This window comes from Phragmites australis, chromosome 4, assembly GCF_958298935.1.
Source record: "Phragmites australis chromosome 4, lpPhrAust1.1, whole genome shotgun sequence".
NCBI lineage: Eukaryota > Viridiplantae > Streptophyta > Magnoliopsida > Poales > Poaceae > Phragmites > Phragmites australis.
In genome coordinates, this window is record NC_084924.1 from 32629713 (window position 1) to 32648698 (window position 18986).

Sequence of the window (18986 nt, forward strand, 5' to 3'; positions counted from 1 at the left end):
CGGCAGCGTCAGGAGCCCAGGAGTCTGTGCGCGGCGCACGGCAGGAGAAGGCGTCCGTCGATCCGGGCCGTTGCCGTGCCCCGCGCGCGCGCGCGCCAGGTGCTGAGACCGCTCTGTCCCTGAGCCGAAGCTGAGACGTGCATGGGTGCATCCATTTGCGCGTGGGAGACCGGCTCCCGGGCAAGCCTGCGGCTGCAGGCGGTGCTGACCACCGTTGTCGAGGCTCGCCCGGAGTGTGGACTCGGCACGGCGGCAGCCGGCAGGCGCTGCGGCGTTTCTTTCTCCAAACTTCGTGGCCGTCTTTCTGGTGCGCGCGTGTGTCGAATTCGACGATTCTACAATCCATTTGCTGCAGCCTGCAGGATTTGTGTCTGTGCAGTTTTGGTCAGGTCCCTCCCAGGCAACCATGAACCATGAGGCCTACGCTAGTCCGCCAGGTTCACTTTAAGATGGGGTGCAGGTCAAGCTTGATTTTGATTTGCCTACACAAAGATTGATTTGCGGTGCCGATAAAAGAAAACGATATCGCTAAAGAAGAGCTTTTAACCGCAGCGTGAGCAGGGCCTACATTTTGGGACAAAAGAACAAGGAAACACTCCTTCCGCCCATATTTACAAGGCATATTTTAATTTGAAATGATCAAACTTTATAAGTTTAACAAATTATTAGTCAAATTATATACATATTTAGTGTACAAACATTATAACAATATATTCGTATTTAAAAGCGCTTTTAATATAATGTTGATTTGTAGCAATTGACAATATATTGCAAGAGAAATTAAAATTAAAAATCTACTTTTGAAGACCTTTTCATACTAAAATACGTCTTACTGGATGGTCTTTGAGCAATTGCTTGAATTACAACAAAGTTGTACACAGCAACATTATCTGACGTTGAGCTCGTGAGCATTAAATCGACAAGGGGGAACGAACACACATACCCAGATGGGAAACAAGGTTAGTCATGGAGGATAGCTTATTGTAAAATGAGTATTGTCTTCCAAAATTGTTGAATAGGAAGTCCAACCATCTTATTACATGGAAAAGTATAGATAAATATTTCAAAAAAGTCCTATATTTATGAATTGCACGCCGAAGTGAAGAAATCAAAATCTTTTGGCGTAACGTAGAAAGAGTGTTTAAAAATGATATCACATACAGCACTAGAAAACACTATACTAAAATATTACCCAACAAACAAATAATGGAATAAGTAAACTGTCAGAACTCGCCAATTTACTGCCTGTAGGGTGTACGCCAACCATAGATCACAAAGGCGGATCTTCAGCAGAAGAGGCCTGAGCTATATTAAGATAACAGCCTTGAACGACTAAAGTCACCAGTTGTGGCCGATGACCGCCCTTGCACCTTGGCAGGCTCAGCAGTGTCCATGGTTGCCACCACACGTATGTATTGCTGCATATCCACGCATTGGAAATAGTCTGTAGGCAGTTTACTTTCGTACCAAACTGACCATGCAATTTCCTCAGCAGAGGCTTGAATAAAATTGAGACGAAACCTTCAAGGATTTGACATCATCGATTATAGTCCATGACTGCTCCCGCAGTTTGGCAGCCTCAGTAATATCCGAGTTGCAACCATATACATGGACTGCTAGCCGTCTATGCTTTGGAGATGATGATCTTATGTATGTATTGTACCAAGCGATAACATCATCCTTCCGAACTGTCTTAAGCTCTTCAGCTTCCAGTTTTGACATGTCAAACATGTACCTAGATGTCAACAACATGAGACAATGAATAAGAGGGAATGAAACAAGACATGAAGTAGTAATGAAGACCAATCACCATCATTGGGGTGTGTATCAAAACAGAAATGATAAGAAGATTTAGGTACATATCTCATGGTTCAAAGTGAATTAGATATCTTTGTTAAGACTTAAGAGCGTGTATACAGTGATACATCTTAAGTCAATATTTTGGAATGAATATCACATTTCACAAGCATAATTAAACGTTGACCAGTTTCCATACTAGACTACCATGACAGAATTTCAAAGTACCTGAGGCAATTAGTAAGTTACAACTAGTAGCTTCCAATCCTGTCAAGGTTTTATTTTTGAAAGAGAACCATGTCAATGGCATCACAGACACGTAAAATTATCAGAATACCAGGCAGCCATCCTTGATTGGCCCTGCTCAAAATAAGGGGAAATACCCATGCAGCTAGGGTTTTGAAGTGAGGTAAGAGTTCTTTCCAAAATGCTAAAACTGCCCCTGCCTTCTCCATCTTCTCCGACCGTCACACTGTTCTGGCCAGTTCCCTGCTCTGGCTACCACAACTGCTCCATTCCTTCAGCACCGCTGCTCACCTGCTGTGGTGACAACTCCAAGCCCCCGATGCAAATATAGCCTGACACTAAAGTTGTTTTGTTGGCCTAAGTTTACCTGCTGCGACGGCGGTGGGTGTGAGCTTGCCCATGTCAGTGGACAGCGATGGCATGACTGCATGATGGCATGAGTTTGCTCTCTGGGGTGGTAATGGCAAATGCTCACTTGTGGCGACTGTGGTGGGAGCAGAAGAAGGCAGCAAAGAGATCAAGCAATGACAGTAAGTCCTTTTTGCACTCACAATGTACAAAATCCTAACAGCAATGTTGCTAGTTTTAAGCAAAATCCGTAACTTTAAGCAATTGCAATGGCCATAGTGTATTGAGATAGTATTCTCATAATCCCGCATGTTTTATGACAGCACTACATGATTTTCTCTTTTAAGAACCAGGAAGTTTGTTTTACCTGTAAGCATGACATTTCATAATACTGTTTTTTTTTTTTTGTAAAACAAAATTATACACGCGCACTAATCATAACAGAATTGGTTTCCAATGCTTGATCATAACCACAATTCCATAATGCTTCACCATTAAGGTAGATCGTACTAACTGCTCATTCTCATGCAATACTTTTCAGAAGTCCTATTCAATGCAAATGTATGGAATGCAATACTTTTCAAAAGTCCTATTCGATGCAAATGTATGGCACATGGGAAAAGAAATGATACCTTTTATCAACAATCTGAGACCAATAATCACCAGTTTGGTAGCTAAGGGAAGGATCCTTTTCCAGTTTATCAGCCATTAAACCACTTCTGTGGTGTTCAAAAGTCTCTTCATCGAGCCCGTCCTACAAAGTACACAGGTGTTGGACCAAAGTAAAGGATAAAACTGTTAGATGACAATTTTAATTGGTTTTCAGCCTTCAGAAATTATGGAGTTTGCCCTCGTAAAAAATAAACAGATCAATGGATACAGCAAAATGCAAATGTTGAAAATCCACAACCACTAGTGCTTGATAATGTCAATATGAAGAAAAGAAAAAATATGCACAATTAAATAGCATGCGCTTTGAGATATTTTTTTAGTGTTACTGGGTTACATGAACAGAGTGCACAATGCAGTAATACTAAGGTTGAAATTTAGAATACGGTCATGTTGCTTAGATATCTGATGATTAAAGTATTAAACAAAACTGCAGATTATCCTACACTGTCAGGTGCAAATCATAAAATAGTCTAATATAACAATATCCTGAAGCGGACTTCTTGTGAAATGGATCCAGCAGAGCATACCAGCAGAGCAGATAGACCATTGATAAAGTTATCAATCCGACTTTGCAGGTAAACAGGGCTATATTTGGATGACATAACTCGAAAACAATAGGCCAGCATCCGGTAAGTCATCCGAGGACTAGAGTCCACCGTATAACCAAGTTGCTCCTTCGTTCTATTATCAGAACACCAAGAAAATCAATTAGCAACAACATTTCAAGTATCAACAGTAACCAAGTATATAGTATTTCCAATAAAAAGAAATGATGTCTTAAACCACCATCTTTATGAATAATTTAGATTGTCCATATAAAAATGATGTGAGTGGCACTTTCAAGATATTGTATTGTGGAGTAGGATAACATTAGCTACCATACTTCATCACAACAACAGAGTATGATATTCATACCTCAGCTGGTCAAAGCAAGGTTCTTCAATAATGCTGCTGAAAAGATCGGTAATAGCTCTGAGCCTTGTTGCCTCCTTTCCAACATCTTGCTCAATTGGGAAATAAACCTGACAAGAAAAATTATGCATCGGAAGACTATGTTATTACCCTTAAGCAAGGAAAGAAACAATGCAACCCCAAGGTTCCAGGCTTCCAGCCCTGCTGCCCATGCGAGATTTGACATTTTGCGGGAAACACTGCTCAGTACAATCGCAAAGATCACCTAGATGGAAAACACCATCCAATAGGTAAATGACATGGGTCCCCACTCCCAAGCCCCGCACGTCATCAAACTTATAGCTCTTTGTGATGCTGCTGAGCTAAATTTCAAATCTATACCCTTATTCATAGTGTGGTTGAATTACTCACAGTAAGCAAATTTAACAAACAGGTAACTGAAGTTTCTAGCCCTGGATAATGCTATCATATAACTGAAAACTTCAAATTACATCTATAGAAAACATGCAAAAAGGATTGTACAGTTTTTTAGTATATAGTAGAACCAGAGCATAACCCTACCTCAACAACAGAATTCTCTTCAAGATCATTCTTCACACGCACACTTCTAACAAAGTTTGCACCATTAGGGATGCAAATAAATCTTTCCCCATGCCTTGCCTCCTCTAACAGTGTCTGAGCTGACAAAGTATTGCGGAATATTTTTGATATATTCATTGCCTCCTCTTCCGACAGGTTGCCATGACAGAGTCCCTCAATGTGCAACTGCATGAGTGCAAACAGAAAGTGGTTTTATACTGTCTATCAAGCAAGGTAGCATGGAACAAGAAACCAGTAAAAACATTTTTATCAGAAACACGCTGTCAACGAGCATATTTCATCTTTGGACATCATCTATTGTTATATAAAAACCTATAAGGAAAGGTGGCAGCAAAAGTATTGGAGAGAAGAAAATGTAGAGAAGAGGTTATTGTAACGCTGGTACCTGAGAAAGAAGCTTGGGTACAAACGCTACCAGGTCAGAAAATGTCAACTTCATAAGAACTTCTAACTTTTCATCGACATCCCAGAATATTTCACGCAAGACTTGTAGCCTCAAGTAGGTAGAGTGGCTCATAGGATTCATATTAGTGTTCTTGTACACCCTTTCCAAGTCCTCCTTGATGACCTGGTGAATGCACAGTAAAACATGGCATGAAATACCAAGGTGCAGCAGTTTCTTAAACTGTTGGTGCTTTTTGGAAATCTTATTTCAAGCCTTTCAGAAGTTAAAAACTAGAAGACGTAAGAGGGGATAAACAAAATACAAAAGTTTGCTAAAACTAGAAACTGAGTTCAAATATTATTCGAGCTCAATAATAGCATCACCCTCCCTGCCAGCAATGGAAAAAACCAATAGACTACAGCTACTGGTGGTCAGGTGCAACAAACCAAAGCAAAGCAAAAACAACTGTTTGAACATAGTTAAACAGGCATTCAGGCCACATGCTTCATGAAGCTATTTTCCAGGAAGTAAAAAGAGATAAAGCAACAAGCAGATTTAGAAACATGAAACCAGAAGAGAAAAACAGCACTTGTGTCCGTTTAATTGTTTTTAGTCGCACATATTCAGCAATGAGCAATGTGCCGACTAATAGGAAATACAATATTACAAAGTAGCACCTTTTTAATACAGAAAGAAATATTTATAATTCAGGACTGTCATCAATACAAGTAATTTGTCACAGAACGTTTAAAAAAGGTTTGCATGACAAAACTAAGACTTCCTAGCAAGCATCAGAATTCAAAAACATCTTTTTTTTACATTACAGTCATATTTCAAAAGAACCTATCTTTACTCCACATAAAAGACATTACCTCAAACCTATCAGTCTTTGGAGAAAAGGATTGAGAAGCAGACAAGATGTTTGACAGCAGGATGGGAAGCTTATCATTGTAACCATAAAGCTTTAACTCAAGTTTGCTACCAACAGCAGATAATGAAGTTTCCAGTTTAGCCACATAAGCCTGTGAAAGTGAAGAGTCATAAACCAATTGTGAAAAAAAAAACTAAGATAGATAAAGGTGGGTCAATAAAATTGCAAATTGCAAAAAGAAGATAAAAGGGAAGGTGGGTCAGTTATTCGGTTCCTCTGCAAGTCTAAACCAAAATAGTGGATTCTAGTAATCTGATCAGAGCAGCAAGGCAAACTTATAGAGATATTCAGGCTTTAGTACGTCAACGAGTTGAACCATTATTTAATACATCAGGCTTTAGTGAGTGTTAAGAGAACTTCCTCAAACATAAATGTGCAATAGCATTTCAGACCTTCAGTAACTAACACTAACAGCTGATTCATAATTTTTAGGAATCAAAATCGTGTGTTTCTTAAATTCTTTCATGACTAACATGAAATTAGGATCTACTGCAGATACCAACCTAGTTCTGACCTTCCCACTTATTCCACACCTACTATAACTCTTCTCACTTAGGATTCAGTATATAAAGAACAAAAGAAGCCAAAAAAAGTAAGAAACCACAATCACAAATTGTAAAAACATATTCAGGGTCTATCAATCCAGAAGGTGGACTTAAGGTTCGTAGTCACAGGAGCACATACTTCTATCATAAGCTCGGAGAAGTACGCAATTTAACAAGACCCACCTGATAAAGGACCTCATTAAGCTCATCTTTGAGAAGGTTTATGAAGAGATCTGTCAGGATGGAGTTCTCAAGGCTGCTACAGCCATCCTTGACAGAAATAAAAAAATAAGTGTTGGCACGAGGGACATTAAATGTCACGTCCATCATGTACCAGAGTTTTATGAATGGCTCATCCACAATGCAACGAGGATTATCATCGCTTGAGGATCTAGGAGCGTTGGCATTTCGCAGAGTGAAATCCCCTGGGATAAATTCGTTCTTCCTAGGTGAATGTAAATTAGCATCTATTTGTACAGGATTTCTCCAACTTTCAATCAAAGATGATGGGATGTCTTCCTCAATGTACTGTGCACCAAACCATGGCTCACATTGAATAGCTGCATGCAACAAACTGTATTAGAAATGCAACATCATGACGCAATCAAGTATGAATATGCAGTGTAACTGAGACTTGTTCTCATGACTACCTTTAGCTACTGATGACACATAATAAAAATAAATGTCAAAGTACCAACTCACTACCAGCAGGCTGTTCTTTGATGATAAGATTCCGCAAACAAATTGAGCTCTATTTATGGAGAAATTATATGGCAAGGTCAAGTGTAGTTGAATTCAATGCAGTGTTACAGAAAGCCTACAAACTACCCAGATATAGCAGCTCAGTATTATTGTCATACCAGACTAAGAAGCGTACGCACGCACACGCGCATGCACCCGAACAAATCATCTTCCATATTTATATACACTGCGTTAAGTAAGAGTTAGGTTGAAGTGCTTTCATGTATATTTTTCTTGGTCTTCCTACAATACCACTATCATTGTACCTAACCCTGCTAATGGTCTGGAATCCAAACCGAACCCACACCAACCCACTTCAAGCATGCACAGTCTGGTCAACCCTGCCCAGACCATTCCTCAACCTGCCGAAACCAAACCACCCCAAACCGCGGCATCCTTTCAGTCCAAACCAAACCAAACCATTTGTCTCACCATGGGTTCAACCTTTTAGAAACTGATTGCCAACCCACGGCTTCTCTCCTGCAAATGATCACATCACCCGTCCACTGTCCACTCCAACACACAAGCTTCAAACCACTGCAGAGAACCAACCCACGAGTCCATGACCACGAGACTGTCAGCATAGCAAGGGCAAGAAAAGGCAGCAGTTTCTCTAGAGGAAAAAATCAGACAAAGAATCATGGAAATAAGAAAGCAATCAGAAAATCCAAGAAAATAAGAAAATAAACATGAAAATTCACAAAAAATAAATAACATTCACAAAAGTATACAAGTAGTATATGCGTAATCAGAAAAGGTGAACGACTTAATCTCTTTCATTTCACATTTTCACCAGCGATTACCATGAATTTCTGATATAGGTACATAACTCATTGCAAAGATCCGAGCATTTCTCAATCTGTTTTTTATTTCTTCATTTTTTATATGAGAGATAGCATAATGCTCCTGCAAATGATGAATTTTTTCCATCAAAGTTGAATTCCAGTTCCTTAATTGCTTCCCTTGCTGTGCTTCCTTGATGCGATCAATCTGCAGTAACATTAAGCAAAAGCTACAGAATAACAATCAAATTTCATCCCCAGATTTTCATATCATATCCAAACTATTCACCCAAACAATTACACAATCTAGCCATACAATTCAGCCAAATTCAACAAAACCCACACAGCGAACCACTAGGAAACCTTACAGCTTCATCATAGTAAGATCGTGAGAGAGAGGAGAAAAACTTGGTTCTGAGCATGAAGAAATCAAGCTCCTCACATTCGGAGTGCACTGGCCTGGCTCGCCTCCGCTGCCATAGGCCATGGCTGTGCAGCAATCTGCGTGTTGATGCACGGAAGCTAGTTGACCGGGGTGGTGACACGGAGGCAGGCGACGTGCGCCTCCAGGAGCAGCTCGTACAGCGCATGCGCCGAGATGGACACCTTCTTCCTCCCACTTCTTGACGGGCTCTGCCTCCACCGACGAACTAGAGAGCACGAAGCGGAGGAGCAGGACCGGGGAGGAGGCTGGAAAGGGCAGGCGATAGCGGAGGCAGCGGCGGGCAGGAGATAGTCTAGGGTTTTTCCTAGGAGGTCTGGCTGTCTGGTGCTAGCTACTCCAAACTGTTCCTACGAATCATTGCCCACCCATGGGTCGAAACCATTTGGAACCAAAAAATTCAAGCCCATAACCAAACCACCTCAAGCCATTTCCACCAGCAATCCAAACCGAACCAATCCATTAAAACTGTTTAGGCCCAAACCATTAGCAGGGCTAATTGTACCACACCTTATCAATTACAAAAAACAAGATTAAAATACTAATTGCAAACTTTTCCATTTAGCTACTCAAAATTTAAGGTACATATTTGTGATTAACCATTAAATGAACAAAACAAACAAGAGATGAGACTTTGGTTATAAATTTTAAGGATCAGTTTGCAGTTGTGTCGTGTAGTGCTACAAAATCCAGTTAGCTATTTCTTTATGGCTCCCAAAAAAAAAATGCCTCGACGAAAATGGTATACCCAGAACTCCAAAAGTAGAAAAAAAAAGGAAGTGCTTCTGAAAAGCCACATCACTGGATAATTGAGCCCATGCGATAGCTACAAAAGACATTATATAGGTAAAAGAGCATATTGCATAAACCATTGTTTATTAGCTTGTCATAGGAGCAAAGTGCTTAAACTAGATAAGAACATGCACAGTGAAGAAAATGGTGTCATAAACTGATTACCTTGGGACTGCTTATCAAATGATTTACTGAGTATGTCAACTCTCATGTTATCTGGATTGAAGAAGCTCAAAGCATGCTTGACCAATTCCAGATCCCAGTCCTCATAAATATACTCTCCACATATGACGTGCTTCTCAGAATAAAATAGCATATTTTCTGCAGAGAAAAGGCTCGGTAAAGATAGCATCCACTACATAAACTAACAAGAAACAGTATGAAAAAGAAAAGGTTAAGACCTGCAAGATCAACCACATAATCATCTGGAGGTTGCTCTTCTGCAAATCTGAACTCCATGTATCCAATGTCCTGAAGTTCCTTAAATATCCATTCTTGTGGCTCAGACTGCTTAAGTAACTTTATGTATTGGTATACAGCACCAATGACCTCAAATACCTGCAAAAAAACATTACATGATGGCCAATATTATAGAAGGGTGAAGCAAATAAATCAGTAATTTGTTAACAAATGAAAAGTTAGATGAAAAAAAATGCACTACAAAGCACAATGTGTCAATGGTGAAATCTAGAAGTAACATCAAAAATACACTTTCTGAAGTCCCATAACATGATTCCTCAAATAAAACTTGCAAGCATGCGATGTGATACTTTCAAAAAGGCATGCATCCACTTAATCCAGTTATGCAGTAACACCAGCAACACCTTGATAACTAACTCACATCAATGATAGGGGGAATGCGCTTCGCCTTTGCCAATTTAAGTCAGTTGGCACGGATTGGTCCTGAGGTTTATTTGGATGGGTACCCAATCCAATCCCTTTGAATGGGGAGAGAAAATGAACTAATTTTCCTGCTGATCCGTAAGGATTGGGCCAATTCCAGCCTATCCAACCAAAGATTGTTTTACAAAACAAAATGAAATTGAACACTAAATTCCATTGTAACATTAACTCGCAATACATATTCATTGTACCACATCTAACATAGAAAGAGGGGGAAAAGACACTCTTTGAGGAATGCTACAGGAACTCATGGCCGTTTTCAGTCGTAGACAGGTGCCCCTGATGATGGATTTTCTGGCAAGCAAATAATTCAACCAGTTCTATAAGTGAAAACAAAATATTATTGAAAAATTTGATGAATATAAAGGAGATTGATACATGCATAGTATTATTGATTTTTTTTTTGTCTTTACAATGTTTGGCAGCCAAATTGGTAGCAAAACTTGATCCAAAATAAAAATTTAAAAAAAATATTCCTTAAATGAAGGCATTCCATGCAGATCTTTACTTGCAACTAAAAATTAGGATAATAGCTTGTGCAAAGCAAAACTATTTCAATATTTCTTCTTCACATAAGGCAGCGTCAGCTATATTTTCATTGGAGCTTTCTTGTTGTGAGGTTCATAGAGTTGCAAACTAAAACGGTCTCACAAAAATCACATGAAGCACTTTGTGAAAAGAATAGGAACTTCACTCATCCAAAATATGCATATAACAAGAAACATGGGATAGCCTGCATACATTTTCCAGTCCTGAATCAGTAAGGTGGATAGACATTTCAAAGATATAGGCATATGAGGACCGTTGTGAGCCTCCACTGCCAACACCAGCACTCAGTGAGCTCACCCAACCTTTAGCTTTCAGGAAATAAAGTAAACTTCCCTTGCCCTCTGAAAATAAAAGGCAAAATGATCAGTTTTTTTTTTTTGACCAGGGAAATAGTAGGGGAGGCCCCTACTACGGTAAATATATTATAATAAAATAAAGGCAATTGTACAGAAAAAGAAGAGAAAACCAAACTATACAAGGGCAAGGAAGCCCAAACCAGAGGGGCAAAAAGAAGAAAACAGGAAAGCAAGCAAGGATCCTCTAAGGAAAAGACAAAATCCAGTCAAGAATCATATGTCTAATGTCGTCCTTGATTATGTGAGCTTGAAGCAAGATATCTTCCTTGAAATTCTTCTTCCAAAGTGTAAAGCTCGGCTGTTTGTGCTCCAATAATTTCAAAGAAAAAGCAAGGCATTTCACAGTTTCCAAATATTCCAAGCTCCAATAATGAAGATTTCCATGAAGAAAGAGGATCTGAAGACATTTTTTGCTTTGATCATCATTTCAAAGAAAGGTTTGGAGAAATCCCAATCAATCCCAATGGCATTCCAACACCTCATGCTGAAGTTACAACCAAAAAAGAGATGAAAGGCCGTTTTTTCAATTTGGAGTCTACAAAGAACACAATTGTAATTTTCATTTTCTACTTTGAAGTTTTTTCTTTTTAAAATGTTCCTTGTATTGAGTCTGTCCATCAAAAATAGCCAAGAGAAAACTCTAAGCTCGTTACAACATTTAGAATCCCATATCCATTTGAAAGGTTGTGGGGGAGAGATGTGTTTGTAAGGCAGATTGTAACATTTCTTGGAAGAATACATTTGTGATCCCCATAAATAATGCCAAGTATCCTTGGTATTCTTCTGAATCTGTAAATCTTGAACGAGCTCTTGTAATTTAATGTATTCTTCATATGCTTGAGCAGATAAAGGGGTGTGAAACTATCTTTCTATACTGTCATTCATCAAAAATTTTGCTACTAAGATGTTTTTGTTTTTTGCAAAGGAAAAAAGTCTTGAGAACTTTTCTTCTAACAGGTGATTGTTCCAAATGTCAAACCAGAACAAAACTATTTTTCCACATCCAAAAGAGCAAACAACAATTCCCCTGAACAAAACACTAAGCCTTAAGACATCTTTCCACCAGATGGATCCTTTTTCACTGGAGGCATGAGGCACTTGACCATTTTTGTAGTAAGAACCCCAAATCAGCTTAACCCAGGGTAAGTCCTTTTGATTATAGAATTTGTCCAGATGTTTGAGCATAAGAGCATTGTTCTGATTTCTAAGATTGACAACACCTAACCCTCCTTTGGATTTGGGTTTGCGCACCTTTTTCCATGCAACTAAAGGATTGCTTTTTGCATTAATATCAGACCTTCTCCATAGGCAATATCTCCTTGCTCTATGTATGTAATCAATCACCGCAACTAGAACTTCTAAAATACACATTGTATAAGTTGGGAGAGAAGAGATGACAGAGTTAGTTAGTTGCAGTCTGCCAACATGAGAAAGAAGTGATGATGTGGAGTTTAGTCTTCTTTCAGTCTGATTCATAAGAAGAGCATAGTGCTCAACTCTAGGTTTGGTAGTTCCAAGGTGCAGACCTAAATAAGTAAAGAGTAAGGAACCTCAGTTACATCCAAAAATAGCAGCCATGCACTCCGCCTTTTCCTGGCTAAGATTCAGAGGAATGAGACAAGACTTTGAGAAATTAACTTCTAGCCCAGTTGACTGAGTGAAAGATTACATGATTCCTTTAAGACAAAATAACTCCATTTGGGAGGCATTCAAGAAAAAAATTGTGTCATCTGTATTTTGAATAATAGGAAAATTGTGTCCACAGCAGGAATTGGGAGGCTGAAAAGACCTTTCTCACGAGCCTTGTTAATAATGCATTGAAGCAGCTCAGCAGCTAGAACAAACAGAAGAGGCGATAGAGGATCACCCTGTCTTACTCCCCTTTTACATTGGAAGAATTTACCAAGATCACTATTAAGAAGAATGGCTGAAGTACCAAAGTCGAATTCTTTGAGTCCAATCCAACCATTTGTCATTGAAGCCAAGCTGATGAAGCACATTCAGAATAGTGCAATGCTCAATAGTGTCAAAAGCTTTTTCAAAGTCCAATTTAAGGACCACAATCTCTCTCTTTGAATGTTGACACCGATATATATATATACTCAAAAGCCCATGCCAAACAATCTTGAGTTGTTCTATTTTTTATAAAATCATGTTGATTTTGATGGATGATTGGGATAATCACTGACTGAAGCCTATTAGCCATTAGCTTGGTGAGCAGTTTCAAAACGCAGTTCATTAAGGAGATAGGCCTGAAACCATTTACCCTGACTGGATTATTATTTTTTGGAATGAGAGTAATAAAGGAACTGTTGATGGCTTGCAAATTGAGATTGCCATTGAAGAAATAATTGCATAGAGTATAGAAGTCCTCTTTGATGATGTTCCAGCAGCTCTTAAGGAAAAGACCATTGAACCCGTCAGGTCCAGAAGACTTGTCATTGGGCATGTGATAAATAACTCTATCAATTTCATTCTTACTAAAGGGTTCAGATAGATTCTCTAAGTTCTCGTGTTTTATCATAAGATCATCCAGATTGAAATGCATCAAGGGCTGGAGGATGCTCCCATTCTAGCTCTGTAGGTTTCAAAAAGAATTGCTGCTTTTTCCAAATGGTCGGTCACTATTCTCCCATCATGAGATTCTAAGCTTGTGATTGTATTATATCTAAATCTTTCAATAGCAGCAGCATGAAAAATTTTGTACTTTCATCCCCAAATTTGGTCTATCTGATAGTATATCTTTTCCTCCAATATTATTTCTTGTATTGCAGTAATTTGATGATATACTTTTTAAGAATCACTCTGAAGTTTCTTTCCTGAATAAAAAGAGGCCTTTGCTCTTCAAGCTTATCCAAAATTTCCAGAATAGAGTTGCAATCTTTTATCAAATTATTAAGCCTAGATATTCCTTAGCTCCACCTTTTCAAGGCTCTTCTCAAAAGCTTGAATTTTGCTGAAATTCTAGTAGCACTGTTACTTGCTCTCACCTTAGAATTCCAAATACTTTCCACAATCTCAAAGAAGCCAGGGTGGTCAATCCAAAAGTTCTCGAATCTAAAAATTGAAGCTTTGGGGATGGAAGTTCCTATTTGAACCATATAAGGAATGCGATTAGACAAAAGCTTGGCTAGAGGCAGAAGTAGAGTGTTTGGAAAGTCAGAAGACCAATTAATCGAGATGAAGCACCAATCTAACTGTTCTAGCAGAGAGTTGTCTTGCATATTACTCCAAGTGTATTTTCTCCCTTTGAGAGGAACTTCGGTCGAACCCAAGTTGCTAATAATATCATTGAAAATGAAGATATCATTCAGGTTTCCACCATCTCTATTTCTATCCGTTGTAGCTCTATAGAAATTGAAGTCCCCAATGAACATCCAATTTTGGGGATCATCAGTATTAATGTTGTTCATCCGAGTTACAAAATCATCTCTTTCTGGCCCTTGACACGGCCCGTAAACTGAAGTAAGAGTCCAAGTAGAGTCATTGTGTTTTGAGGTGAAATTAATTGTGTCTCACCAGAAAAGATAGATCTGTTCCAACCCATAAGAATACCACCTGAGGCTCCCCTGGAAGGAGAGAAGGCAAATTTGTCAAAAATTTTAGGGGCAAGAGTTTTGATGAAGGAATGATCAAAATGCTCTCTCTTTGTTTCCTGGATACAATAAATGGCACAAGCACTTTGCTCAATCTTGGACTTGATGGCATTGCATTTATCTTCTGAATTGAGACATCTAATGTTCCAGTTTAGAATATTCCAGCTTCTCTTAACAAAACAATCAATTACTAGTGACAGTACATAAAGAAAGTTCACTTTATGTGTGCTTTAAAATCCACACTAAACTAAGAAGATAAGTAACTTTAGAGTGTGTTTATGATCATTTTCCTTACAATTTGATTCTAAAATGCGAGGAGATTCAGTCCTAAAGAACAAGTGTACCATAAAAAAACTAAGAATTATTCAGATCCTAATATATGATAAGACAACACTGAGCAAGAATAGAAGGATAGTTCAGCAAATCACCACAGATGCGGGCATATAGCAACAAGCATTGCCACACTTTTCAACAGTATCCATTCCAACCACAACCAGGTAAGATACTTGTTACTACCATATCAAAAAAGGGAGGAATAATGTGATGTTGGGAACTTAGTGAGGAATAATGCGATGTTGGGAACTTGGGAAGGGTAGAAGTTTTACTACTGAACAGCTTGGGAACAACCAAAAGGGGGAGACAAACATTGAACAATATTGGCATGGAAGTTACATGCTTAGCATTCAACCACTGAGATGTAACCTCACTGAATAGCAGAAGTTAAAAGTGCACATGTTGAAAGCTATTACCATGACCAAGGAGATGTGCCAAGTAATCTTCTGGTTTCTTCATGTATTCCTTGTGCAAGCAAGGAAGTGTCCATGACAAGCAAAGGCTGTGAATATCTCTAACAGCCTCTAACTTGTAAAGCTTCCCTGATTTCCAAAATGGCATGTCAGTCTTTGGACTCATGTCCAACAGAGGACCAACTTTAACCTTGCTAAATAGCTCCATGGTCCAGCTTTCTAGAGTGTCAAGGGGTTCTGAAACAAATGCACCATAAAAACATTAGATAGTTAAAAAGCAAGAGCATGAACCCATGGATATGATTTATAAAGGCACACCTCCTCCAATTATAACCAGTTTCATTGCCCCTCCATGGTAGTGTCTCATGTACATCTGTAAAATCTCTTCCCTTATATTGATTCCACATCCCACTGCATCAGCTAAGCTTTTCTTGTTTCCTATTGGACAATCACAGAAGTTCAGCCCTAATGCAATTCCATGGATAGCACCACATGAAAATGACTAGCTGATTTCGTACATAAATATGTCTAGTTGATTTCGTTCAAAAATATGTCTGGCTGATGAACATACCCCAGGTAAATCTTTTCAAAGGGTGCCCCTGAGAACAAGTATGGGACTGAAGTTGGTAAAGACGGCAACTATCGCTTTGCAGAACTTGGTTAAACTCTGATGCAATATAATTGTACAAGCAACAGTAACATAATATATAATATGATTCAAAGAGCCAAAAAATAACCATGTTAGAAAGAACAAGATTAACCACAGACCTGAGTCCACTGCTAATATCTCACGGTCCATTGCTTCGGCCTTAACAAGAGGTGATACAAAGAACTGAGAAAATCTAAGAATGAAATCAGAACCATATATATAAGTTTTAAACTTTAATACAGAATTTATGTACAAAGAAAAGCAATAGAATGAAGAACAACAGTGAATGGATGAGAGCTACCTGTCCAAGGCTCCCTTTAGATATTCCCGCTTGACCTCAAAATGGTAGCATGTGTATTCTGTTTCAGTGAAAGCATTGGATGCACCACCATGTTTGGACAGGTAACTGTCATACTACATAAGAAAAGTCATCAAGTAATTCACATGGTCATCGTTTAAAAATTGCTCAGATATGTAGCATATAGCAAAGGTAAGACATCATAAGTGACAAAGGAATGTTTGATATGAACCAAATAAAATGCAGAAGTGCAAGAAATATCCAAATTCCACAGCAGTTTCCAGCCTATCGTAGCAGTGCCGGCACTATAACACCGCAATAGTAGATAAGGGGATGTGCTCCTATGTGTAGCATTTAATAGCGCTTCACAACAAACACATTTCAGGTTTCCAAATGAGCACTAACACGTGGCAGGTTTCATGTTCTATTCAAATGGTTCATTAATCGGCCACTATTTACTGTTTGTGAGGTATGCTTTACCGTGCACAAAGATAAAAAGTTCTAAGACTGAAAGAGACAGATTGAAGTACCCTTCTGCTAAGTGCTACAGCAAAATGAGCGATAATTGTTTAATCGGAAGCCTTGCATATGGAGATGCTTCGGAGAGAATCAAATAAATAAGGGCAATTGAGAACTATCACTAAATCTACCTGCACATGTTTTGTTTAGCATCGAAACTGAAAACTATATAGAACAGGCAGAGTACAAAAGAAGAAGAGCAAGAAAAAGTGCAACACAGTATTCTCCAATGGAAAAGAAAAGGGGAGTGGAGAAGAGTTAGTTCATCATCTTCATCTGAGGATAAAGGTTTGTTAAAAAAAAATCATTACTATGGTTGTTATATTTGGTGCATATTAGAAATTTGCTGTAGTCATATCTGCTAGTGCATTTTGGACATTTTCGTTTCAGTGACCAATCAAATAACTTTGTATTTGATAGATACAGTAGAGTGCATTGTTCCCGCTATATCACCATTATACACTATAGCAAAGACTTAGTTGTTCTTTCACTAATTGCTACTTAAAGCATAGATTGAAACTGAAGACATGATTGTAAAATAAGGGAACTGACATTCTAAACACATTAAATTTTCTCAGTTACAACCAGTCTCAAATGTTGCGTAACATAACGGAGACAAAGGGCAAAAGCATGCACACTGTACGGACCTCATTTTCATCTGGAAATTCAGCACTCCCCATAAAAAGCATGTGCTCTGCAAAATCGTAGCACTCCTTCATGTCACAATGAAAGTATGGGCATAAATCACCAGACTAGTTTCATTAAAATTTAGACTTAACAACTGATGCTATCTGATCAGATCCGACTTTCAGATAGCTTCAAACAGAAGAGGAAGTAGTTTTCAGTTTTTAACGGGTTCGCATGAGCAGGCATCGTATGATAGGTACAACAGAAAAGACAAAGATCTCACACCTAGAAAATGTGCTAAGCCTTGTGCCTTCGGAGGGTCAGCAAAACTGCCCATGCCAACGCACATTGCAGCAGCAGCCTGAAATGCAATGTGTCATTTTGTAAGAACAAAGGAAACCAAACAGCAACTTCTAGTATGCACCAGAACTCCCAACCAAGCCAAATCGACCTCGTGGTATCATGCAAATTAAATTGCTGAAAACTGCATGATGCCTCTCACACTATAACCCCACATCAAACACAATCCACCAAAACTTGAGCAAAACTTTCAACGCTCGTTTCAATGGTTATGGTGGACTTGGCCGATCCTTCCCAAATATCACTAAATCAAGCTAGATCCCGCGTTCGTTAGTAACACATTATCACATTCACCGCGGATTTGAAGGTAACAAAGTAATTGTCGAGTAAGAGTAAAACTCATCATTGCCTTCTTAACGAGTGGCTCGGCGCTACCCTTCTCCTTCCTCCTCTTCGGCTCGCTCCCATCCTCTTCCTCCTCGTCCTCCTGCCCCTCATCCTCATCGTCGTCCTCACCCTCCTCGTCACTGTACTCATCGTCGTCCTCGTCACCCTCATCCTCCTCCCCCATGTCCTCGTCTTCATGAGGCTTGGAGGCGTGAGGGTCGGGGTAACCGTCGGCGTAGATCTCAGGGTCGTGGACGAGGAGGGCGCGGAGGCCGTTGGCGAGGCGGAGGAGGCGGTAGGAGCGCTGGTCGTTGGGGGACTTGATCACCAGCTCGTCGTCGCGCGACACTGCCGCCGCCATCTCGGCCTCGCCGCCGCCGCTTGGAGATACGGGAGAGGAGGTGGAAGAGAAATACGCGGCGACAGTGCGGCACTAGCAGCCGGGCAGCCGCCTTGTTAGCTTCGCTTTATATCTCTTTGTGGGGACAAAAATTTAAAAATAGGTAACAGAGGTAACCATATCGGTTAAAATACTATTTATTAGCATATGTATTTGGTACATTAAACATCGATAAATTGAGTCTGATATCTGAGGTATCGAATATGGTCTTGTTCATCATATTTTAGCACCTGAGATGTTGAATATGATGTTCATCGCATTTCGACACATGTGGTGTCAAATACAGACCGACCTAGCTCACATCGTGTTGGTGTTGGAATGTGGCCCATTTAAAGCCCATTCATGAGAATGCAAAGCAAGAAAGTTTAGTCCCGTATTGCCAGGCAAGGGGATGTAGACCAATTTAAATACTTGAGTTCTCTGGCCTCTTTGAAATAGAGAAAATGAGAAAGAGAGAGTATAC

General features: G+C 39.4%; 1 protein-coding gene across 5 annotated transcripts; it reads right to left on the minus strand.

The window, feature by feature from the left end:
* Nucleotides 1-995: 995 nt before the first annotated feature.
* LOC133916150 (nardilysin-like) lies at nucleotides 996-18555 on the minus strand. 5 transcript variants are annotated; one of them, XR_009909460.1, is made up of 20 exons: nucleotides 18146-18555; nucleotides 17722-17797; nucleotides 17457-17503; nucleotides 16294-16406; nucleotides 16112-16185; nucleotides 15915-16010; nucleotides 15662-15781; nucleotides 15347-15580; nucleotides 10838-10986; nucleotides 9595-9751; nucleotides 9359-9514; nucleotides 6620-6996; nucleotides 5833-5982; nucleotides 4961-5143; nucleotides 4537-4740; nucleotides 3979-4085; nucleotides 3591-3744; nucleotides 3024-3145; nucleotides 2026-2527; nucleotides 1607-1735 (listed from the first exon to the last, which is right to left on the minus strand). XR_009909460.1 is itself a non-coding variant. In XM_062359682.1 (19 exons), the coding sequence occupies exons 1-19, from the start codon at nucleotides 18482-18484 to the stop codon at nucleotides 1489-1491; spliced, it is 3105 nt and encodes a 1034-aa protein (XP_062215666.1). In that variant the 5' UTR covers nucleotides 18485-18555; the 3' UTR covers nucleotides 996-1488. The 5 variants fall into 5 exon arrangements, 4 of the variants coding, with proteins under 4 accessions (XP_062215666.1, XP_062215667.1, XP_062215669.1 ...); XM_062359682.1 differs by lacking the exon at nucleotides 2026-2527 and having other exon boundaries at nucleotides 996-1735; XM_062359683.1 differs by lacking the exons at nucleotides 2026-2527; nucleotides 15915-16010 and having other exon boundaries at nucleotides 996-1735.
* Nucleotides 18556-18986: the final 431 nt, after the last annotated feature.

Bases quoted from the DNA above. Each gene is read 5' to 3' on its own strand.
- LOC133916150 (XM_062359682.1), bottom strand. From the start codon at position 18,484: ATGGCGGCGGCAGTGTCGCGCGACGACGAGCTGGTGATCAAGTCCCCC. The intron at 6,997-9,358 runs GTAATCAGTTTA...TGTTGCATGCAG, and splicing joins ATTTGATAAGCAGTCCCAAG to CTATTCAATGTGAGCCATGG. The intron at 1,736-3,023 runs GTATCATTTCTT...GTTGACATCTAG, and splicing joins TCTCAGATTGTTGATAAAAG to GTACATGTTTGACATGTCAA.